Genomic DNA, 25312 nt, shown 5'->3' on the forward strand with positions numbered 1-25312 from the left:
GTATATAAAAAATTGGGGTACCTGGGTGGCTCAGTCGGATAAGCATTTGACTCTTGATTTCAGCTCAGGTCATGATCTCATGGTTCATCAGATCGAGCCCTGTGTTGGGCTATGTACTGTCAGTGCTCTCTCGCGTGCACTTTCTCTTTCTCTCTCAAAAAACAGAAAAACATATATATATAAAATTATTTGCCATACTCAAAGTCACCTAGATTTTCTTTTGTGTTATCTCCTAAGAATTTTGTCATTTTGTTTTTTACATTTAGCTTGATAATCCATTTTGAGTTAATTTTTATAAGGGATGTAAGATCTGTGTCTGGGTTCATTTTTCTGCACATGGACATTCAGTTGTTCCTATACCATTTGTTGAAAAGACTATCTCTGCTTCCCTGTATTGCTTTTGCTCCTTTGTCAGAGATCTGTTAACTTTATACCGGTCTATTTCTGGGCTCTCTTTTCTGTTCCACTGACCTATTTGTCAATTCTTTTGCCAATACCACACTGTCTTAAAAGAGAAATGATGCCTATGAGAGACTCACTTTAGCTTTAAGGACACATATAGGCTGAAAGTGAAGGGATGGAAAAAGATATTCCATGCAGTCAGTGGTCACAAAAATAGAGTGGGGGTGTCTATCCTTATAGAAGACAAAATAGATTTTAAGTTGAAAAGGGTCACAATAGACAAAGAAGGTTCTTATATAAATTCATCAATATAATATAACAATTAGAAATATTTACGCACCCACCATCAGAGTACCTAAACAGAAAGCAAATAATAACAGAATTGAAAGGAGAAATAAACACCAATACAATAATAGTGGGAGACTTTAGTACCCTCCTTTAAACAATGGATAGATCATTCAGGCAGAAAATTAATAAGGAAACTGGTTTTGAACAACACTATAGTCCAAATGGACTTAACAGACATATGCAGAACATTCTATCTAACAGCAACAGACTGTGTGTTCTCAAGAACACACAGACCATTCTTCAGGATAGATCATATGCCACGTAGGCCATAACACAAGTCTTAACAAATTCAAGAAGATTGAAATTATATCAGGTATCTTTTCCAAACACATTGGTATGAAGGTAGAAATCAGTAATGAGGAAAATTGGAAGATTCACAAATATATGAAAATTAACACAATCCTGAATAACCCGATGGATCAAAGAAGAAATCAAAAGGGAAATAAAATGTTTAGACAAACAAAAATGGAAATACAACATACTAAATCTTATGGTATGCAGCAAAAGCAATTCTAAAAGGAAAGTTTATAGCTAAAAATGCCTTCAAAGAGAAATGATCTCAAAACGACAACCTAATCTTACACCTCAAGAAACTAGATAAAGATAAGCAAAGTAAGCCCAAAGATAGTAGAAGGAAGGAAATAATAAAGATTAGAGCAGAATAGGAAAAAAATACAAAAGATCAATGTTACTAAGAGTTGGTTTTTTGAAAAGACAAACAAAATTGAAAATACTTAGTTAGAGGCACCTGGGTGGCTCAGTCATTTGGTGTCTGACTTCAGCTCAGGTCATGATCTCACAGTTCGTGAGTTCAAGCCCTGCATCAGGCTCTGTGCTGATATCTCAGAGCCTGGAGCCTGTTTCAGATTCTGTCTCTCTCTGTCTCTTTCTGTCTCTCTCTGCCCCTCCCCCGCTCCCTCCCTCTCTCTCTCTCTCTCTCTCTCTCTCTCTCCCTTTCTCTCTCAAAAATGAATAAACGTTAAAAAAAAAAGAAAGAAAATGCTTAGCTAGATTAACCAAGAAAAAAATAAGGACTCAAATCAGTAAAATTATAAACAAAAGAGGAGACATTACAGCTGATACCACAGAAACACAAAGGATCATAAGAGACTACTGTGAACACTTATATGTCAACAAATTGGACAACGTAGAAAAAAATGGATAAATTTCTAGAAACATGCAACCTATCAAGGCTGAAACATAAATAAATAGAAAATCTGAACAGACCAACTGCAAATAAGAAGATTGAATCAGCAATCAAGAACTTCCCCAAAACAAAAGATGGGGACCAGATGGCTTCATTGGTGAATCCTACTAAACATTTAAGGAAGAATTAATGCTAGGTCTTCTTAAACTCTTCCAAAAAAACTGAAGAGAAGGGAACACATTTTGATTCATCATGAAGCCAGCATTACCCTGAGAGCAAAACCAGACAAAGTTGCTACACAAAAAGAAAAGTACAGGTCATCCTGATGAATATTGATGTGAAAAGTTTCAACAAAATATTAACAAACTGAATTCAACAGTACATTAAAAAGGTCATATATCAGGAACAAGTGGGATCTACTCCAACGATGCAAGAATGGTTCAGAAACCACAGATCAATCAGTATGATACACTGCATTAACAGAATGAAAGATAAAAATCATGTGATCATCTCAATAGATGCAAGAAAAGCATTTGACAAAATTCAACATCCATTCATGATAAAAGAAACTCTCAATAAATTGGTATAGAGGGAATGTATCCTATATGATAAGCCTACAGCTAAACGTCATACTCAATAAAAAAGCTGAAATCCTTTAAGATCATGAACAAGACAAGGATGCCCACTCTCCCCACTTATATTCAATTTAGTACCAGAAGTCCTAGCCAGAGCAGTTAGATAAGAAGAAGAAATAAAAGTCATCCAAATTGGAAAGGAATAATCAAACTCTATTTGCAGATGACATATTATGTATGGAAAACCCTAAAGACAACACCTAAAACTTGTTAGAACTAGTAAATGAACTCCGTAATACCGTATTTTGCAAGATACAAAATCAGTTTACAAAAATCAGTTGAGTTTCTGTATATTAACAATGAACTATCACAGAAATTAAGAAAAAAGTCCTATTTGCAAAAACATCAAAAAGAATAAAAAATACTTAGGAAAAAATTTGACCAAGGAAGTGAAAGATCTATACACGAAAACTAAAACATTGATGAAAGAAATTGAAGAAGATGCAAATAGATAGAAAGATACTCCAAGCTCATAAATTAGAAGAATTAATATTGTTTAAAATGTTCATACTATCTAAAGCAGTATACAAAGTTAAAGCAGTTCTTATCAAAGTTCTAAAGACAGAAATGGGAAAGACAGTCCTAAATTCTAAACTCTGTATGGAACCACGAAAGACCCCAAATAGTGAAAGAAATCTTGAGAAAGGAGAACAAAGCTGGAGGCATTACACTTCCTGATCTCAAGCTATATTACAAAACTATAGTAATCAAAACAGATGGTAGTGACATAAAACAAATACAGAGATACAGGGACAGAATAAAGAGCCCAGAAATAATTTACAGCAGAGCAGTCACGAATATACAATGGGGAATGGATAGTCTTTTCAATAAATGGTGTTGGGAAAACTGGATATCCACATGCAAAAGAATGAAAAGTGGCTCCAGTTTTCACCTTCACAAATCAACTTACACCTTCACAAATCAACTCAAAATGGATTAAAGGCTTGAACATAAAACCTGAAACTATAAAACTCATAGAAGAAAACATAGGGGTAGGCGCTCTGACATTGGTCTTGGCAATGATTTCTTTTTAAAAATACTTATTTTATTTTTGGGAGAGTGCAAGCAGGGGAGGGGAAGAGAGAGGGTGACAGAGGATCTGAAGCGGGCTGTGCACTGACAGGCTGACAGCAGCAACCCAGTGTGGGACTTGAACTCAACAAACCATGAGATATTGACCTGAGCTGAAGTTGAACACTCAACTGACTGAGCAACCCAGTTGCCCCTTGGCAATGATTTTTGAATATGACGTTGTAAGTATAAGCAACAAAGCAAAAAGAATCAAGTTGGACTGTATCAAACTAAACGACTTCAGCACAGCAAAGGAGACAATCAACAAAATGAAAAGGCAACCTGTGGAATAGGAGAGAATATTTGAAAAGTATATATCTGGTCAGATGTACATATCTAAAATATATAGGGAAGTTCTACAGTTAAATAGGAAAAAAACAACCCAATTAAAAAATGGTCAAAGGACCTGAATAGACATTTTTTCCAAGAAGACGTACAAATGACCAATAAATATATGAAAAGGTGCTCAACATCACTAATCATCAGGGAAATGCAAATCAAAACCATAATGAGATATCACCTCACACCTGTTTGAATGGCTATTATATCAAAAACACAAGAGATAAGTGCTGGCGAGGATGTGGGGAAAAGGGAACCCTTGTACACTGTTGGTGTGAATATAAATTGGGGCAGTCACAATGGAAAACAAAATGGAAGTTCCTCAAAATATTAAAAAATAGAACTACATATGGTCTGGCAATCCCACTTCTGGGTCTATATCTGAAGGAAGAGGTGTCTGTACCCCCATATCCATTTCAGCATTATTCACAATAGCTAGAACATGGAAGCAACCTAAGTGTCTGTCAGCAGATGAATGAATAAAGAAAATGGCACATGTATAATGGAATATTATTCAGCAATGAAAAAGGGAAATACTGCCGTTTGTGACAACATAAATGAACCTTGAAGGCATCATGCTAAATGAAATAAATCAGAGAAGGAAATACTTTATGATATCATTTATATGTGAAATCTAAAAAAATGAACTCATAGAAACAGAGATAGATTGGTATTTGCCAGGACCTGGGGGATGGGGGCAAGGGGATGTTGGTGAAAGGCTGTAAACTTTCAGTTATAGGATAAAGGAGTTCCGGTGACCTAATAATGTACAGTGTGGTGACTATCATTACAGCACTGTACTGCATACTGGAAATTTGCTAAGAGAGTAGATATTAAATTTTTTCATCATGCTCACACACATACACAGTAACTGTGAAGTGATGAAAGTGTTAACTAATATCGTGGTAATCAGTTCACACTATATATGTATATGAAATCATCAATACATATTGTACACCTTAAATTTACACAATGTTTTTATCAATTATCTCTCAATAAAGCTGAGGGGGAAAAATGTGATTTCCAAAGCAAGGACTTCACTCCTTATCCAGCTGGTCTGAGAGTGATTCTGCATTTATTCAGCAAACAGTAATCTGGCACTTTCATATCATGGGACTGTCCTAGGCATAGGCAATACAAAGATAAATAAAAAGTGGTTCCTTTGCTTGAGAAATTCATAATCTAAGGTGAATGGGGGAATAATTGTATACAAATAAGTAGTATAATTATTACAATAGAAGGAGTAGGCACAGAGTCCCTGAGAACACAGAAGAGGGATTACCGATTCCATCTGGAAAGTTAGAGAAATTATTACATTTCACTTGGGCCTAGGTGGATAAATGTGTGTTTATTGGGGAAGCAGATAAGGATGGTAAAGTAGAAAAATCAACATAAACTGAGAGTGGTGGCAAATAATAGTATTCATACAGAGTTTTATAATTTAGAAGGGCTTTGATATGTAATTTTTTTGGAATTTTTCAACAAACAAACATTTATTGAGAGCCTGGCACATGCCAGGTGATGACTATATGCCAAGAATATTAAATGTGTATGTGGCAGGGTAGTGGTTCATAGCACAGGTTTTGAATCAAATAGTCTTGGGTTTGAATATGCAACTTATTAGTTGTGTAACCTTCAGCATATTTCTTAACCTCCAAGACTCAGTGTTTTTAATTATAAAATGAGGATTATAATACTTGTCTCCTAGGTTGTTGATAGAATTAAATGGAGAAATATATGTAAAATACTTAACATTGTATTTGGCATTTAATAAAATCATAGTAAATAATATATATTACTATTATGGTGGTGGTAGTGATGATGATGATAATGATGATGATGATGAAGGTAAATAGGATGAACACCAAGGAAGGCCAGACAAATAAAGAAAAGGAGATGAAAATAATAATTATAATGCTACATGAGAAGGCAGGGACAGGCTAGGGAGGTTTGTATATAGATGAGTTAATACCCAAGCTGGGTCTTGAAGCATGAATTGGAATTTGATAGATCATCATGAAACTTCATGTAAAAGTATAAGGTATGTGTGGGAGACAGTGTGGAAACTTGGGGTGGCTAAATTGGTGGCAGTGAAGTGGCAGAGGGGCTTTCAGAAGGGTGCTGAAAAATTTTAAGGCATAAGTCTTAGGATCAGATTTATAATTTTAGGATTACTCTGGCAGCAGAGTACAGAATGGTCTGGAGAAGACAGAAAACTAAGGCAAAGAGTCTAGTTAATAAGTTATTTTAGTAGTTCAGGTGGGAGATGATGGGGACATTGGGAACAGGGAGTCATATATTTAATAAAATTTAAGAAATAGAATCCATATGACTTGATGACTAATTGAGTTTGGTGTTGAGAGAAATCAAGGGTAGTTTCTAACTTTATTCTTGGATAACTGAATGGAAGGGTAGTACCATTAACATAGGTAGGGAATTCCCAAAGAAGAACTAGATTTGAAAAAAAAGCTAGCAAGTTCAATTTGGGACATTGAGAAGCCTCTGGACTATTAAGGGAGGGCTGACCTATACACATTTGGGAAAAAAAAGGAACTAGAGTTCTGGCAGCAATGAGAACTAAAGATTTCTTTAAGAATTTTTAGTATGTGTTTCAACATGAATTGAGACCGAAAACAGAGCTATTTCTGGGAGACAGAGATTCAAGGGGAACTTTTGTTGGTTTTCAGGTGCTGAACTAACAAAATTGCAGACTTTGAGGAGCCTTCAAACACTCTATCAGTTTTCTCCTTAAGACAATGTCTAAATTTGTGCAATAAAGAAGGCTGAAGGTCTAAGTTGAAAACTTCTGGAAAACAGAAATTTTCTATAATCTCACAGATTATAGACCCACCAGCACGAGGTAGGGGAGTTAGGACCCAGTGAATATACCAGACTTTCAGTCAAAAAGAGACTGAAGACTTCTACAGGAATATGGAGAGTTATACACTAACAAGATGGTCTAACCAACTGTAGGATAAACCTTAATTAAACTGTAAATCTGCCTTGATTCTGCAGAGTGCCTGATTGGATTAAGGTGTTGTACCCTGCCTTCTTTGCCTAGCAAAGAGTGAACTTTTTTTGATCATAGATAATATCATTTGGTGTTTCTAAATTTGTTTAAAATTTGTTTTTAATGTCTATTTATTTTTCACACACACACACACACACACACACACACACACACACACACACACACACACCATGAGCAGAAGAGGGGCAGAGAGACAGGGAGACACAAAATCCGAAGCAGGCTCTGGGCTCTGAGCTGTCAGCACAGAGCCTGATGTGGGGCTCAAACTCACAAATTGTGAGATGAAGTCAGACGCTTAACCTAAGACTGAACCACCCAGGTGTCCTTCTAAATTTGTTTCAAAACAACATTCAGTGTTCAATCAGAAATTTTTAGGCATATCAAGAGATAGGACCAGATGACCAAAAGCCAAGAGGAAAAAGAGACAACAGAAGCAGACTCACAGATGAAACAGATATTGGTATTAGCAGACAAGGACTTTAAAACAGTTGATTACTATACTCAAGTAAATAAAGGAAAAGATGAAAAAAATAGATGAAGATATGGAGAATTTCACCAGAGATTGGAATCTATAAAATAGAATAAAATAGAAAGTCTGGAATTGACAAATAGAATCTTAAAATGGTAACTCAGTAGATACACAATGAGATACCACTTCGTACTTACTGGAATAGCTTGAAGAAGGAGGAGGGGGAAGGGGATATCAGATATTGGTAAGGATGTAGACAGTATTTTTCTTAAGTTTAAACCAAGAAATGTATTTATTAATAGTTGCTAATACATATAAAATCCAATTATTTTTTGTGGTTGTATTTTTAGATTGTTTAATTATAATTGTTTAATTATTTTGTGGTTGTAATTAATTAATTAATTTTAAAATTTATATCCAAGGTAGTTAGCATATAGTGCAACAATGATTTCAGGAGAAGATTCCTTAATGCCCCTTACCCATTTAGCCCATCCCCCCTCCCACAATCCCTCCAGCAAGCTTCTATTCTCTATATTTAAGAGTCTCTTATGTTTTGTCCCCCTCCCTGTTTTTATATTATTTTTGCTTCCCTTCCCTTACGTTCATCTGTTTTGTATCTTAAATGTCTCATATGAGTGAATTCATATATTTGTCTTTCTCTGACTAATTTTGCTTATCATAATACCCTCTAGTTCCATCCACGTAGTTGCAAATGGCAAGATCTCATTCTTTTTGATTGCCGAGTAATACTCCATTGTATATATAAACCACATCTTCTTTATCCATTCATCTGTCAGTAGACATTTGGGCTCTTTCCATACTTTAGCTTTTGTTGATAGTGCTGCTGTAAACATTGGGGTGCACGTGCCCCTTGAAAACAGCACACGTGTACCCCTTGGATAAATAACCTAGTAGTACAATTGCTGGGTTGTAGGGTAGTTCTATTTTTAATTTTTTGAGGAACCTCCATACTCTTTTCCAGAGTGTCTGTACCAGTTTGCATTCCCACCAGCAGAGAAAGAGATCCTACCAGAGAAAGAGATCCTCTTTCTCCACATCCTCGCCAACATATGTTGCCTGAGTTGTTAATGTTAGCCATTCTGACAGGTGTGAGGTGGTATCTCATTGTGGTTTTGATTTGTATTAACCTGATGATGAATGATGTTGAGCATTTTTTCATGTGTCTGTTATCCATCTGGATGTCTTCTTTGGAGAAGTGTCTATTCATGTCTTTTGCCCATTTCTTCTCTGGATTGTTTGTTTTTTTGGGTGTTGAGTTTCATAAATTCTTTTTTTTTTTTTTTTTTTAATTTTTTTTTTCAACGTTTTTTATTTATTTTTGGGACAGAGAGAGACAGAGCATGAACGGGGGAGGGGCAGAGAGAGACGGAGACACAGAATCGGAAACAGGCTCCAGGCTCTGAGCCATCAGCCCAGAGCCTGACGCGGGGCTCGAACTCACGGACCGTGAGATCGTGACCTGGCTGAAGTCGGACGCTTAACCGACTGCGCCACCCAGGCGCCCCAGAGTTTCATAAATTCTTTATAGATTTTGAATACTAACCCTTTATCTGATATGTCATTTGCAAATGTCTTCTCCCATTCTGTCGGTTGCCTTTTAGTTTTGCTGATTGTTTCCTTTGCTGTGCAGAAGCTTTTTATCTTGATGAAGTCCTGGTAGTTTAGGACTTTTTTTTTCGTTTTTGCTTTCGTTTATTTTTTTTTGTTTCCCCTGCCTCTGGAGACATGTTAAATAAGAAGTTGCTGAGCCCGAGGTCAAAGAGGTTTTTGCCTGCTTTCTCCTTTAAGATTTTTATGGCTTCCTGTCTTACGTTTAGGTCCTTCATCCATTTTGAGTTTATTTTTATGTATGGTGTAAGAAAATGGTCCAGGTTCATTTTTCTGCATGTTGGTGTTCAGTTTTCTCAGTACCATTTGCTGAAGAGACTGTCTTTATTTCATTGGATATTCTTTCCTGCTTTGTCAAAGATTAGTTGGCCATATGTTTGTGGGTCCATTTCTGGGTTCTCTATTCTGTTCCATTGATCTGAGTGTCTGTTTTTGTGCTAGTACCATACTGTCTTAATGATTACAGCTTGGTAATACATCTTGAAGTCTGGGATTGTGATGCCTCCAGCTTCGGTTTTCTTTTTCAAGATTGCTTTGGGTATTCAGGGTCTTTTCTGGTTCCATACAAATTTTAGGATTGTTTGTTCTAGTTCTGTGAAGAATGCTGGTGTTATTTTGATAGGGATTGCATTGAATATGTAGATTGCTTTGGGTAGTATTGGCATTTTAACAATGTTCTTCTAATCCAGGAACATGGAATATTTTTCCTTTTTTGTTGTGTGTCTTCAATTTCTTTCATAAGCTTCCTATAGTTTTCAATGTATAGTTTTATTCCTTTGTGTTGTCTGGTTGCTGAGGCTAAGACTTACAATACTGTGTTGAATAACAGTGGCAAGAGTGGATATCCCTGTTGTGATACTAACTTTAGGGGGAAAGCTCTCAGTTTTTCCCCACTGAGAATGATAGTAGTGGTAGGTCTTTCATATATGGCTTTTATGATTTTGAGGTTTGATCCTTCTATCCCTACTTTCTTGAGGGTTTTTATCAAGAAAGGATATTTTGTGAAATGCTTTCTCTGCATCTATTGAGAGGATCATGTGGTTCTTGTCCTTTCTTTGATTGATGTGATATATCACATTGATTGTTTTGTGGATATTGAGCCAGCTCTGCATCCCAGCTATAATTCCATTTGGTCGTGGTGAGTAATTCTTTTAATGTATTGTGGAATCCAGTTGGCTAGTATCTTGTTGAGGATTTTTGCATCCATGTTCATCAGGGAAATTGGTCTGTAGTTCTCCTTTTTAGTGGAGTCTTTGCTTTTGGAATCAAGGTAATGCTGGCTTTAAAGAATGAGGTTTGAAGTTTTCCTTCCATTTCTATTTTTTGGGACAGCTTCAAAAGAACTGGTGTTAACTCTTCTTTAAATGTTTGGTAGAATTCCACTGGAAAGCCATCCGGCCTTGGACTCTTGTTTTTGGGGAGATTTTTGATTACTAATTCAATATGTTTGCTGGTTATGGGTTTGTTCTAATTTTCTATTTCTTCCTGTTTCAGTTTTGGTAGTTTATATGTTTCTAGGAATTTGTCCATTTCTTCCAGATTGCCCATTTTATTGGCGTACAATTGCTCGTAATATTCTCTTATTATTGTCTGTATTTCTTCAGTGTTGGTTGTGATCTCTCCTCTATCATTCGTGATTTTATTTATTTGGGTCCTTTCCTTTTTCTTTTTGATCAAACTGGCTAGTAGTTCGTCAATTTTGTTAATTCTTTCAAAGAACCAGCTCCTGGTTTCATTAATCTGTTCTGTTTTTTTGGTTTTGATAGCATAGATTTCTGCTCTAATTATTATTTCCTGTCTTATGCTTGTTTGGGGTTTTATTTGCTGTTCTTTTTCCAGCTCTTTAAGGTATAAGGGTAGGTTGTGTATCTGAGACCTTTCTTCCTTCTTTAGGAAGGCCTGGATTGCTGTATGCTTCCTTCTTATGACTGCCTTTGCTGCATCCCTGAGGTTTTGGGCTGTGGTGTTATCATTTTCATTGGCTTCCTTGTACTTTTTAATTTCCTCTTTAACTTCTTGGTTCACCCATTTATTCTTTAGTAGGATGTTCTTTAGTCTCCAAGTATTTGTTATCTTTCCACATTTTTTCTTGTGGTTGATTTCAAGTTTTCTAGTGTTGTGGTCTGAAAATATGCACGGTATGATCTCAGTCTTTCTGTACTTGTTGAGGGCTGTTGAGACCCAGTATGTGGTCTATTCTGGAGAACGTTCCATGTGCACTGGAGAAGAATGTATATTCCGCTGATTTAGGATGAAATGTTCTGAATATATCTGTTAAATCCATCTGGTCCAGTGTGTCATTAAAAGCCATTCTTTCCTTGTTGATTTTTTGATTAGATGATCTGTCCATTGCTGTGAGTGGGGTGTTGAAATTCCCTACTATTATGGTCTTACTATCAATGAGTTTCTTTATGTTTGTGATTAATTGACTTATTTATTTGGGTGCTCTCACATTTGGTGCATAAATGTTTACAATTGTTAGGTCTTCTTGGTGGATAGACCCCTTAATTATGATATAATGCCCTTCTCCATCTCTTGATACAGTCCTTATTTTAAAGTCTAGATCGCCTGATGTAAGTATGGCTACTCTGGCTTTCTTTTGTTGACCATTAGCATGATAGATGGTTCTCCATCCCCTTACTTTCAGTCTGAAGGTGTCTTTCGGTCTAAAATGGATCTCTTATAAATAGCATGTAGATGGGTCTTGTTTTCTTATCCATTCTGTTACCCTGTGTCTTTTGATTGGAGCGTTTAGTCCACTGACATTTAGAGTGAGTACTGAAAGATATGAATTTATTGCCATTATATTGCCTGTAGAGTTGGAGTTTCTGTTCTCTGGTCCTTTCTAGTCTTTGTTGCTTTTGGTCTTTTTTTGTTTGTTTTCGTGTTTGTTTTTGTTTTTTCATCTTTTCTCCCCTCAGAGAGTGCCCCTTGAAAGTTCTCATAGGACTGGTTTAGTGGTCACAAACTCCTTTAGTTTTTGTTTGCTGGGGAAACTTTTAATCTCTCCTTCTATTTTGAATGACAGCCTTCTAGATAAGGAATTCTTGGCTGCATATTTTTCTGATTCAGCACATTGAATATATACTGCCAGTCCTTTCTGGCCTGCCGAGTTTCTGTGGATAGGTCTGCTGCAAACCTGATCTGTCTTCCCTTATAGGTTAAATACTTTTTTTTTTTTTACCCTGCTGCTTTCCTGATTCTTTCCTTGCTGAGTATTTTGTGAATTTGATTATGATATGCCTTGTTGATGGTTGGTTTTTGTTGAATCTAATGGGAGTCTTCTGTGCTTCCTGGATTTTAATATCTGTGTCTTTCCCTAGGTTAGGAAAGTTTTCCACCATGATTTGCTCACATAAACCTACCCCATTTTCTCTCTCTTCGTCTTCTGGGGCCCCTATGATTCTGATGTCATTCCTTTTTAATGAGTCACTGAATTCTCTAATTCTTATATCGTGCTCTTTTGCCTTAGTCTTCCCCTGCTTCATTATTCACCGTAAGTTTGTCCTCTATATTGCTGATTGACTGCTCTGCTTCATCTATCCTTGCCGCCGTAGCAACCATCGAGATTGCAGCTCAGCTATAGCATTTATTTCATCCTGACTTTTATCTTCACAGAAAGCGATTCCAATCTGTTTTCAACCCCAGGTAGTATTCTTATTATCATGATTCTAAATTCTGGTTCAGACATCTTGCTTATATCTGTGTTGATTAAGTCCCTGGCTGTCATTTCTTCCTGTCCTTTCTTTTGGGATGAATTCCTTCATTTCGTCATTTTGAAGTAAGAAAAGGAATAATGTAAAAAAAATATAAATTAAAAAATTAAAAAACAATACACACAAAAATCAAATAAAGGATGCTAGATATTAGGTGTGTTTTGGTGTGGTTGTTGAAAGAAGCTTGATAGATTAGAGAAAAAAGGGAAAGATAAGAAAAGAAAAAAAAGGGAAAAAAGGAAAATGTGAAAATTTGAAAAAATGAATACAATAAAGTAGAATAAAATGAAATGATGAAAATAAAATAGAATTTAAGATAGGTACAAGAAAGTAAAAAATATTGTAGAAAAAAATGAAAGAAATATTTTTAATAAAAATGGAAAATAAAAATAAATTTTTCCCTTTCTGTATTCACGAATAAGAAGAGAAAAAGAAAAAAAATTGAATAGATGTACCAGCGAACAGAATGAAAACAAATTGAAATTACAACCGTTTTCCTGTAGTAGTCACACTATGAAGCATTTTATAGTCCGTAAACTAAGGAGGCAGAGAGACTTGTGTTCGTCAAGAGCGCAGTTGGCCCATTTGGGCGGGGCTTAGTGTAATAGCTCCATTCTCTACTAGATGGTGTTGCTTAGCTTACTGGAGTGTATTGTTGTAGGTATGTATGTGCATTCACAGGAGGGGTGAAAATGGCATCACCCAGCTACCCAGTATCTAGTTTCAGGACTCTGCACTCCCCAACCGGCAATCAAGCATCCCTCCTTTGTCTCCAGCTTAAGTCCATTCTCTGCTTCTACACTGTCCGTGACCAAGCCGTCAGGCTGCCAGGGGGCACCTCCATCCAGAATTTTATCTCAGATGGGGCCGTGTTTCCCAACTGCGACTGTTACCCACTCCAACTCTCTGGGGGAGGGTCTCACTGAGCAATGGCTGGGTGCTTGACTGGCCCCAGGAATGTTCGGGAGACCATGCTGCTGCCGATGCTCAGAGACTGTGGCTGGGTGCCAGCCAGCCCCAGTAAAAGTTCCTGCGATTGTGTAGCAGCAGCATTTCAGGGATTTTGGCAAATCACAACACACATCTGGTACCAGGTTTCATCCTTAATGTCCTTGTTCCAACACCAGTGAATGTGGTGGCCCTTCTCCAAGATCTGCTGGGACCTTTGCCTGTGGGAAGGCCACGTCGCCTCTACCAATATTCTCCCAGCAGGGGAACTGCCTTTCCCCATGTGGCCCAAGGACCCCTTGGACCTCGCTCTCTGCTCCTAGGGATTTGCCTTTCCCACCAGAGCACTGCCAGGTGTCAGGCTGCAGAGTTTCAGACTGTTTTTCCCCCTGTTTTTAGAGGGAGTTTCCCCCTGTTTTTAGAGTCTAAATGGAATTTAAACTCCTATCTCCTTTTTCCCTTTTTTGTTCAGTCCTTTGCAGCTGTTTCCAGTCTTCCACTTTCTATCCAGCTGCTTTCGGGGGATGGTGCTTTTCCCATACTTTCCCCCAGTCTCCATCCTCTCTCTGCAAGCAAAAACAGCTCCCTGCTTTCCATGGCTTCTCTGTCCCCAGTTTACCTCTCCACACTGCATACCTGCTGAATTCTGTGGTTCAGGTTGTGCAGATTATTGTGTTAATCCTCAAATCAGTTTTCTAGGTGTGCAAGATGGTTTAGTATTGATCTGGCTGCATTTCAAGGATGAGGGATGCAAAAAAACCTTCCATGCTGTTCTGCCATCTTGGCCCCTTCCAGCAATGTAGACAATATCAACAGTGTCAGATATTGGCAAGGATGTAGACAAGTTACAACTGATGTATTGGTAGTGAAAGTGGAAAAGAGCATAACCACTTTGGAAAACTGTTTATTATATAGTTAAACATACACCTACCTTACAAACTATCCTCTTTGCTGCTAAATATTTCATTAAGGAAAATAAAAGTATTCACAAAAACACTGAACAATGATAGAATATACTCTTTTTAAGTGTCCATGGCACACTTACCGAGATTGATTGTATCCTGGCTTATTTTCCAGACATGTTCTCTGACTATAGTGATGTTAAGCTAGAAATCAATGAGCAGTACATTTTAAAGGAATTCTGAGTGAAAAATAAAATTACAATAGAAATTATCAGGAAGTGCTGTGAAGAGAATAATGAAAATGTAACAGATCAAAACTTGTCAGGTGCAGCTAAAATAGTGCTTAGAAGGAATATTAGAGCCTTAATTGCAGTTATCAGAAAAAGTAAAGAGGGTAAAAATCAATGTTTTAACTTTACATCTTTAAGAAGCTAGGAAAAAATAGCAAATCAAAGAAGGGGAAGGAAGTCATAAAGAGCAGAAATCATCCAGAAATGGAAAACAAATATACAATGGAGAAAATCAACAAAGCCAAAAGTTCTTTGAAAATTTAGTTTTTCCAGGGACATACCACTTTTACTAATCAGTAAAAAAGAAAAGAGAGACAACACTACCAATATTAGAATGAAAAATGAGCCATTACTACAGAGCCTAGAGACATTAAATGATATAAAAGGACATTATGAACAACTTCATGCTAAAAAATTTGGATCATTTTGATGAAAGAGAAACTCCTTTAAAAATATATCAGTGCAAGAAGAAATAGAAATCTGAGTCACTCCATACCACTTAAAGACAGTAAATCAGTTATTAAAAATCTTACCAAAAAGAGAGGTGCCTCGGTGGCTGAGTCAGTTAAATATTGACTCTCAATTTTGGCTCAGGTCATGATCTCATGGTTTATGGGTTTGAGCCCTGGGTCAGGCTCCACGCTGGCAGTGAGAAGCCTGCGTCAGATTCTCTCTCTCCTTCTCTCTCTGCCCTTCCCCTGCTTGTTCTCTCTCTCTCTCTCTCTCTCTCTCTCTCTCTCTCTCTCTCTCTGTGTTTCAAAAATAAATAAATAAGCTTAAAAAAAAAATCTTACCAAAGAGAAAAATTCATGTTCAGGTCCAGACTCAGATATCTTCACTGGGGGATTCTTGCCAAATATTTAAAGGAAGAACAATACCAAGTTTTACATAAACTATTCTAGAGAATGGAAAATAGGGAATTTTCCCCGAATAATTGTAGAGGCCAGTATAACGTTAATACTAGCCTGACAAGGACATTACAAGAAAGCAACATTACAGACTAATTTCTCTCCTCAATATAAATGTAAAATCCCAAGTGAAATAGTAGCCCAGTGGCCTTTGAGGGGCACTCTTGCATGCCCCTGTCTTTGGAACTAATTCTTTTCTTTTTATAAAGCCATTCTCCTCTTTGTTTTAGCAGTGGATTATGGAAAACTTGCAATTTTGTCTTGACATGAAAATATTTCATTTTCATGGCGATCTTGCCTGATTGTCCTTGGAACTTCTGCCCAAATCTCTGCCTCCTGCCCCAGGGCAGCTTCTTAAACACCCCTGAACTTTTCCCAAGCCATGGACCCAATGGAAACAAAGCTTTTTGCACAATCAATGATGATGAAAAAAATGACTAAAATAAAACATTCCAAGATGTTTGAGAATTGTGTTTGGATGCTAAAAATAAATAATTTTCTCCTGTTCCATGTTTCTTAATTTTTCAAATTTTTTATCATTAGTATTTTTGACTTTGAGAGCCTAAACAATATCTGCAGGGGCCCCTTGCTGCTGAATATCCTGTGTATTTCGTAATAGAGAGTACAAGGACTTCTGAAACTTTTATGTGGCAATTCATGGGTGAGAATGGTTTTCCTCTGAGGTTTAATAGGTTCTTTAGTATGTTTGTATTCTCACATGCTTTTTCTCCCCTCAAGATATATTAGAATATTGTTGTCTTAAAAACCGCTTGACAGAAACTGCTGCAATAAAAATTTTTCTGTACATGTTTAGGATTGGGGTGGAAGAGGCTTGAAAAAATCCTCATGATGTTGTCTAGGGTAACCTTTAAGCCAGGATTCTATTTAAATATTTCAAGGATTGTTTTCTATTTTTAATGTTCATCAGGGCCATAATTATATAATCTTCCTGGATAATAGTTTCAGAATCTAAGGACATTGGTTCTCACGAAGTTCATTCTTATATGTAGGCTCGATTTGTCTTACTATCACCTAGTCATTTAACCATAATTATGATCTGATCTACATAAAAAATTCTTTTATTTCTGTAATGCCAGTATGTAAGCATTTTATCAACTCTTCAAGCAAAAGAACAGAAATTTAGTTCAGTTCAAATAACTGAAGCCAGGACATCCCTGCTGTGGATGTTTTATGTCTAACCTAAATCTTCTTATGATATGCCTACCACATGGCATAGTCAGTGGGGAATTCTTCTTTAGCTATATGCTGACCTTCTTTGAAAGCTTTTCTGCTTAAGGCTTTTGTTGTATTGCCATTTTCTCACTGGATAATCTTTTCCTTCTTTGATTTATACTCTTGACCCCAGAAAAAATATGAAGGTCTCTGTCTTACAGATGGTATCAGAAAATTAAATCTGTTGTCAATCATTTGCAAACAATTAAAAATTATTATTTTTTGCTTCTTCCTTGTTGAAGAAATGAAATCACGCATGCCTTTTTTGCATGGAAGTTATGATTTAACTGAAAGACAAAACAGTTTTAAAAAAAGGCAAAACCACTTTAGCAGCATTCTAAAATAAACATATATCTTCTTTCTAGACAGAAATTGATAATAACTGCTTCACCTCATTCAGTTGTTTTAAGAATCAAATAATATGTATTCATTCATTTAGGAGCAATTTATTGAGTATCTATTAATTGGTAGACATGATGGCTAGACTTAGGGGTTGCAACAAATGAAACACATCATCTCACTCTTCACAAAGATCTTACTAGATAGATTTCACTCATGAATGGGGAAGCAGGCAAATGAATTACATAGTTTAATACCATATATTAAGTATTACAAGACAGTATAGCATGTGGTTAAGAGCATGTGGAGATATGTGTTCAGGTCCCATCTCTGCTACCTACCAGCTGTGTGGGAAAGGGATAATAGCAGTATATACTTCCTGAAGTTGCCATGAGGATTAAATGAGGTAACATATGAATGTGCTCAATCTGGTACAGTAGCTGCTCGATAAATGTTAGTTGCCAAGTATTTAAGGAAAAATAATACCAAGTTTTACATTATTCCAGAGAATGGAAAACCGGGAATATTTCCCAAATAATTATAAAGGACAGTATAATCTCACTGCCAACCTGACAAAGGCATTACAATAAAGCAATGTTACAGACTAATTTCTCTTACCAACATAAGTATAAAAATCTCAAGTAAAATAAAATAGTTCTTTTAATATCATTAGAATAAAAAATCACAAGAATATATGGGGGTACAGCAACTGTGTTTTTTTTTTTTTTTTTAATTTTTTTTTTTTCAACATTTTTTATTTATTTTTGGGACAGAGAGAGACAGAGCATGAACGGGGGAGGGGCAGAGAGAGAGGGAGACACAGAATCGGAAACAGGCTCCAGGCTCCGAGCCATCAGCCCAGAGCCTGACGCGGGGCTCGAACTCACGGACCGCGAGATCGTGACCTGGCTGAAGTCGGACGCTTAACCAACTGCGCCACCCAGGCGCCCCCTTTTTTTTTTTTTTTTTTAATTTTTTTTTTTTTTCAACATTTTTTATTTATTTTTGGGACAGAGAGAGACAGAGCATGAACGGGGGAGGGGCAGAGAGAGAGGGAGACAGCAACTGTGTTTTGAACTCAGAATTGGGGGTATGTTTGTAGCAGAAGGCTTCTGGGCTGAGTCTTGAAGGATTAGAAGCAGTAGTATGAGACAGAAGTGTAGTTGGAGGTGCCTGGGTGACTCAATCAGTCAAGCCTTCAACTCTTGATCTCGGTTGTGAGTAAATGCCCTGCATTGGGCTCCACACTGGACATGAAATTTACTTAAAAAAAAAAAATTGTAATTGGTTTGGAGAAAAGAGTAGATGGGAATCTTAGGTAAAAGGAATAACATTGTAAAAGCAGTGACTTGAGAAAATATGACACTTCTGAGTTGGATATGATTGGAGCTAAAAGAATGGCAAGAGGTAAGTCTTAAAAAACAAAGACAAGATCATAAACAGCTTTGTATGTCATGAGAAGGGATTTGGATTTTATCCTGAAAGCAGGAGCCATTTAGAATGGATAAGGTGATTAAAAACTAGATGTTAGGAGATTATTGAAATAATACACTTAGAAGATGAGAGAGGAAATTGGTTTTTTTAAAAAGGATTATTATATGAAGTCCTTACTGTGTGTCAAATGCTTTACATTCATTATGGTCTCATTTAATTGATACAATTCTGCAGGATAGTGGTAGCTGCCATTCACTGAGTGTTTATAATGTGTCCCGGCAGTGTGTTGAGTGTTCTAGAGGCATTAGCTCATTTACTTGTTTCCATAACCTTATGAAATAAATTTGATTTTTATTTTAATCTTGTAGAAAAGAAGATGAGGTTAAGTAATTTGCCTAAGATTAAGATCACACTTAGCAATGGCAGAACTGGAATTCAGTCCCAAATTTATTGGATTTCAGGCACCCAACCTCTTTGAAGTCTGTAACACCACCTTTCAAATAAGCCAGAACCAAGGAGGCAATGAGAAGGAGACAATTTTAAGAGCATAAGAGAGAGTGCATAAAATTTTGTCAGAGGAGGATTCAGGGTTAAGTCCCAAGTTTATGAATTAGGCCACCAGGTAAAATCTAAAACAGATTTGCCTGGAAGGAGGTAGATGTGGAGACAATAAGTTTAGTTTGGGGCATACTGGGTTTGAGGTGCTTAAAGGAAATCCAACTAGAGATTCCAGTAGGAAATGTTATGTTATTTTTAATAATGATTTCAGAAATCACTAAGGAAGAGTACTTATCAGAATCAGGAAGTGAGCAGACAGAAAGGTTGAATAGAAAAACAGGATCAGCAAGCAAAGATTTAGACCTGCTAGATTAGACCTTAATCCTGTTGTGCCAAAGAGGAAGATTTCTTTCATGTCCTTGAGAAGTTATTTTTCTAACAGGGCACCACTTTAACCCCTGAAATAGACCTGTGTTTTAATCCACAAGCAGAATTCCTTTTATTTGAGAATATCGGTGTTGGCACATTGCTGGCTCTGGAAGAAAAATACCATAGAGCCAAAAAGATAGGCCTCATTTTTAGTTTCAGGTCTGTATTTTAGTTTAACTTTGTAAAGGGTTAGTAGTGTGGCCTTATTAATATGGAGGATGGCCAACAAGAATTTTTGAACTGTTGGAATGATAAAACTATTTTAAATGCTGTTTGCCTGTGACACTGCTTTATCTTCAGGATTCTTTTCAAAGTGTCAGTGTTGACCTATATACTTGTTTAGTTGGGCCAACACTCAGCATAGCAAGTTTACGGACCAATTTGCAGTGTTTTGTATTCTTACTCTCTTTTACTCCAAGTCTGACACTAGTTTCAGAATAACTTTCAGTGTTACAGCTAGGTACATTACATTGCCTGCTTCAGTGCTCTGGAAACAACCAATACATTGACATGTTGATTTCTGACCTAGTTTAGTTTCTATTGTGTATCAGCTGAAAGTTCTGTTTACACAAGAGGCCTTACAGGTATCAGAGAATAAGAACTCACTTACAGAATAGCTGTTTATGTCAACTTTGTAAGTTAGCTTTGTCATTTTCGACTTTATGACCCTTTCTGAAATTACCATATGGCAATAGTTCTTAATCTGAGAATCTGACCAAAGCTGTGGATTTTTTCCCCAGGAAAATACCTTTGAAATATTCAAATGGAGATGTCAAATTGGCAGGTAGTTAAATAGGTTTGAATCTCAGAGGAACTGTGTATGATGAGCTGTAGCTTTATGAGGTACAGGTGTTAGTGGGTGGGAACTGAAGCAGGTGGCATGCATAAAGTCACCTGGGGAGAAGTTACAGCGTGAGAAGTGAAGGAAGAATGCCTAGGTATGTTGTATTTCTACTTAGGTACTATGACTTTTTGGAGGGCCACAGACTATTTTAATATGTAACATTTTTTTTTGCTCTCTCAAATCAGTTTTTGCTACCTTGGGTACGATATTGCTCCCATTGAGGATATATGTGCTAGATGGATTAAATGACCTGTAAACCACCACTACCATTGACTTTGGAGAAAGTTGTTTTGATGCAGTGATTGATGGGCCTATAAGCTACATTGGTTTAGGTGAGGAGGTCAGGAAATAGAACCAGAAAGCCTACACAACTCTTACAAGACGTTTGATGTGAGGAATAGTTGGGGTGGGAGTGAGGGCTGATTCCATTATTTCTAGTAACTGTCTTATTACCAAGATCTAAAGAGACAACATTTGAAAAACAATGCTGACGTGTTTCCTTAAATCTTAGTTTTCTGGCTTAGAGGATAATTGGTTTTGAGAATTATACCAGTAGCTAATCTTTTCCGTTGTCATTCACTTGGCTCCGTTTAAATTTTACCATTGAAAACCTCAATTGGGTTCATTATCTGAACATTAACTTTTACCGCTTGCCTTTTTCACAACATAAGGAGTTATTGAACTAAGAACATATAAATGCCTTCAAAATACAACTTCTCTTTACTGGCTGTCTTTGGTGTAATATCTCTATAAATGTAGATCCCTAGCCAAGAGCCCCTTCATGATCTTAGGCTCATCTTTTAACTTTTGCACTCTTAATCTTTTCCTGTCATTCTCTTGCTTATTTCACACATTGTGTTTTAAGAAAGCAAGTTGACATATATTTTAAAGTCAGTTGTGAACGAGTATGTGCCTGTCTTGGCCTTTCCACACACATTACGTTTTCTCCTATTCCTACTACACCACCTTACGTGCCTTTATCTTCATCTTCACTGATATGAAAACATCTCTGTCTGCCCAAGTTGCAATAATGAGATTTCTCACCTCATTGCATTTGAGTTTGAATCATACTATAAAAGATATGCTTATGTTTTATACTCTTTGAGGAGTACTCAAGTTAGACTTAGAGTTTTGGCTTAGCAAAGAATGGCAAGTGTGGGAGAACAGTTGTAAGAAAATCCTTGTTTAAAGTAGTCTTGTCACTCTACTAGAGGTGGCCTTGATTAGCTGTCAGAATCTGGATGGACTTGAGTTCCATATACAATACAACTACTGAGTCTCTTGTACTTTTCCAGTGCCTGATCTTTCAGCCTTTGTAGGGCAACTTCCTGGGTTTTAGTATATGCCTGTGTTAATCTAACTAAAAGGAAGGCCATCATTCCCCTGGAGTAAATAGCCTGCCACAAATGGATAGAAGCCCAGATTTTTCAGCAGTCCATGCTTTATTGAAGAGGTATGGGTGTGAATTGGCCTCATACTACTGTTCAGGAAACAACAGCTCTTTTGTTTCAAATTAATTTTTAGCGGTTGACATTATCAGCGTATAAGGTTTAGTCTTGAATCTGTTATATTTTTTTAACAAAAGCTCATTACTTAGATTTTCATTTTTTTTTCCATGAGCTACTTATTTCCTCTCTACTTGTAGGTGGATTAAAAAAATAAATATAATTAATGTTCAATTAACTGCACATATTTAAAGTACAAACTTTGATGTTTTGACATATATATACATGAAACCATTACCATAGTCAAGATAGTGACCATATTATCATCCCCAAAAGTTTACTCATGCCCCTGGTAGCCCCACTTTTCTTTCGCTCCCTGTCTCTACCTCCCTAGGCAACCAACCACTGGTTTGCTTTCCGTCAACATTTGGTTTGGAGATAGCTTGGATACAAAGTAGCCAACAAGAAAGAGGAATGTTGCTCAGAAGGGGTACTATGCATGGCATATAAAGGCACTCCTCCCAGGGACAGGGGGACTAGGAGTGAGGAAGTGCCCTTCAGCCCCTGGATCATTTGGTCCAGCCCCTGGGCCAAAGAGTGTGATATCACTCTTTGGTCACAAGACAGTCATAGGATACCTTTTTCCATGGTCAGCATTCTTTAGGGTACCTGAAAAATAGAAATATTTGCTCAAGCTGACTCTAAATTGTTACTTCTGTGTAAACTGTTTCTTTTGTTTTTGCTCAAACAACCTTTATTCTCTAACAGTTGTTACTGTTTGTTTGTTCTCTTGCCCAGAAGGAGGTATCTGTCTTTAAGCATATGAAAACTTAACTGGCCTTAGACCAGTGACTTTATAGGAATTAGATTCCTCTTATTTTTCCTATACTGCCTCATTACAACCTGTACTCTTGTGCCCAGCTCCTTTTACTCAGCATAATTATTTTTAGATTCATCCTTGTTGTAGTATCAAGACTGATTCCTTTTTGTTGTACAATAGTATTCCATTTGATAGATATACCACACCATCCATTCATAGCTTGATGGACATTTGGGTTGTTTCCAGTTTAGGGCTACTAGAAAAAAGACTGCAATGAACATTCATGTACAAGTCTTTGGAAATATGTTACCTTTTCTCTTGGGAGTATAGCTGGGAGTAGAATGGTTGGATCATATGGTAAGTTTATATTTAAATTTTTAAAGGAACTGTCATACTGGTTTCCAAAGTGGTTGTGCCATTTAATTTTACCACCAGCAGTGTAAGAGAGTTCAAGTTTTTACATCTTCACCAATACTTGGTATTTGGTATAGTCAGTCTTTTATTTTAACCATTTGAATAGGTGTGTTATGGTATCGCATTGTGGTTTTAGTTTGCATTTCCTATACCTCTGAAGGTGTTGAGCATCTTTTCAAGTATTTATTTGCCATCTGTATATCATTTTTGGTAACATTTCTGTTCAAACCCAAAGTTTTTGAGTTGTCTTACTGAGTTTTAAGACTTCTTTAGTATAATCTAGATACAAGTCTTTTTTTATCAGATATATGCTTTGCAAAGATTTTCTCCCATCCTGTGGTTTGTCTTTTTATCTTAACACTGTCTTTTAAAGAGCAGAATAAATTTTGATGAATACCTGTTTTTCAGTTTGTTCCTTAATAGATTATGTTTTTGGTGTTATATTTAAGAAATCATTGCCTAACCCAAGGTCATAATTTTTTTTTTTTTTTGCTTTCTTCTGGAAAGATGATCACTTTAAGGTTTTATATTTAGATTTGTAATTTAGTTTGAGTTCACTTTCATATATGGTGTGAAGTTATTTTTTGCATGTGGATATCAATTTGTCAAAAAGGCTATCCTTTCTCCACTGCATTGCCTTGTGCCTACCTATGTCAACAATCCGTTGTACAACAAATGGAAGGGAAAATTAATAAGTTGGACTTCATTAAATTAAAACCATCAAGAAAGTAGAAAACAGCTGCAGAATGGGAGAAAATATTTGCAAATCATATATCTAATAAGGGACTTGTATTCAGAATATTTAAAGAACTCTTACAACTCAGTAATAAAAGGACAATCCCAATTAAATTCAAAAGGATTTAAATAGACATTTCTCCCAGGCAAATATACAAATGGCTAATAAGCACTTAAAAGGATGCTCAACCTCAAGAGTTATTGGCAAATGCAAATCAAAACCTCACACCCACGAGCATGGCTGTTATAAAAACAGCAAATACTAACAAGTGTTGATAAGAATATGGAGGAATTAGAATTCCCATACATTGTTGGTGGGGAATGTCAACTGGTACAGTTGTTTTTGGAAAACAGTTTAGCAATTCCTCGAAAGGTTCAACAGATTTACCATATGACTCAGCAGCTCCACTCCTGGATATATAACTAAGAGAACTGGAAGTGCACATCCACACAGAAACCTGCACACGTGTTCGTGGCGGCATTATTCATAATAGCCAGGAAGTGGAAGCAGCTCGCGTGTCCAAAAACTGATGAATAGAGAAATAAAATGTGGTATATCTATACAGTGGAATATCAGCAATAAAAAGGAATGAAGCACTGATTCAGGCTACAACATGTAGAGGGCTTTGAAAACATTATGCCAGGTGAAAGAAGCCAGTCACAAAGGCTGCATATTGTATGATCCCAGTTATATGAAATGTCTAGAACAGACAAATCTATAGAGACTCTGCTAGGTCTGGGAAGGAGGGGATGGAGAGTGACTGCTAACGAATACAGAGTTTCTTTCCAATATAAGATTTCTTTTGGGAGCGATGAACAGGTTCTCATATTACTGTGATGGTGAGCTGTATGGCATTCAAATTTTATCTTAGTAAAGGTGTTTAAAAAGTGAGCTTTCCATATATGTGTTGGTTTATTTCTGGACTTGCTCTTCTTTTCTGCTGATCTATTTGTCTAAGTACAAATACCATGCAGTTTTGATTAGTGTAGTTTTATAACAATGCTTGAAATCACATAGTGATAGCCCTCTGGTTTTTTTCCCCAGAGCTGTCTTGGCTCGTCTAGGCCCTTTGCATTTCCATATGAATTTTAATCTTCGTTTATTTTTGAGACATACAGAGACAGAGTGTGAGCAGGGGTGGAACAGAGAGAGAGGGAGACACAGAATCCGAAGCAGGCTCTGAGCTGTCAGCACAGAGCCTGATGCGGGACTCAAATCCACGAACCGTGAAATCATGACCTGAGCCAAAGTCGGATGCTCAACCAACTGAGCCATCCAGGCACCC

The 25312-nt window shown here is 36.8% G+C and overlaps 1 protein-coding gene across 14 annotated transcripts in view; it reads left to right on the forward strand.

The window, feature by feature from the left end:
- The window catches only part of CCDC15 (coiled-coil domain containing 15), a 102780-nt gene that overhangs the window by 32521 nt on the left and 44947 nt on the right, over positions 1–25312 (forward strand). The window contains exon 15 of one of the 14 annotated variants that reach the window (XM_058687191.1): positions 6630–7135. The exons of the other annotated variants lie outside the window; for them this stretch is intronic. Coding sequence (XP_058543174.1) covers positions 6630–6636 — 7 coding nt within the window. The 3' untranslated portion in view covers positions 6637–7135. Of the gene's footprint in view, positions 1–6629; positions 7136–25312 lie in introns of those variants that run through there. 14 annotated transcript variants of the gene reach the window in all.

Source organism: Neofelis nebulosa, chromosome 10 (genome assembly GCF_028018385.1).
Source record: "Neofelis nebulosa isolate mNeoNeb1 chromosome 10, mNeoNeb1.pri, whole genome shotgun sequence".
Lineage (NCBI taxonomy): Eukaryota > Metazoa > Chordata > Mammalia > Carnivora > Felidae > Neofelis > Neofelis nebulosa.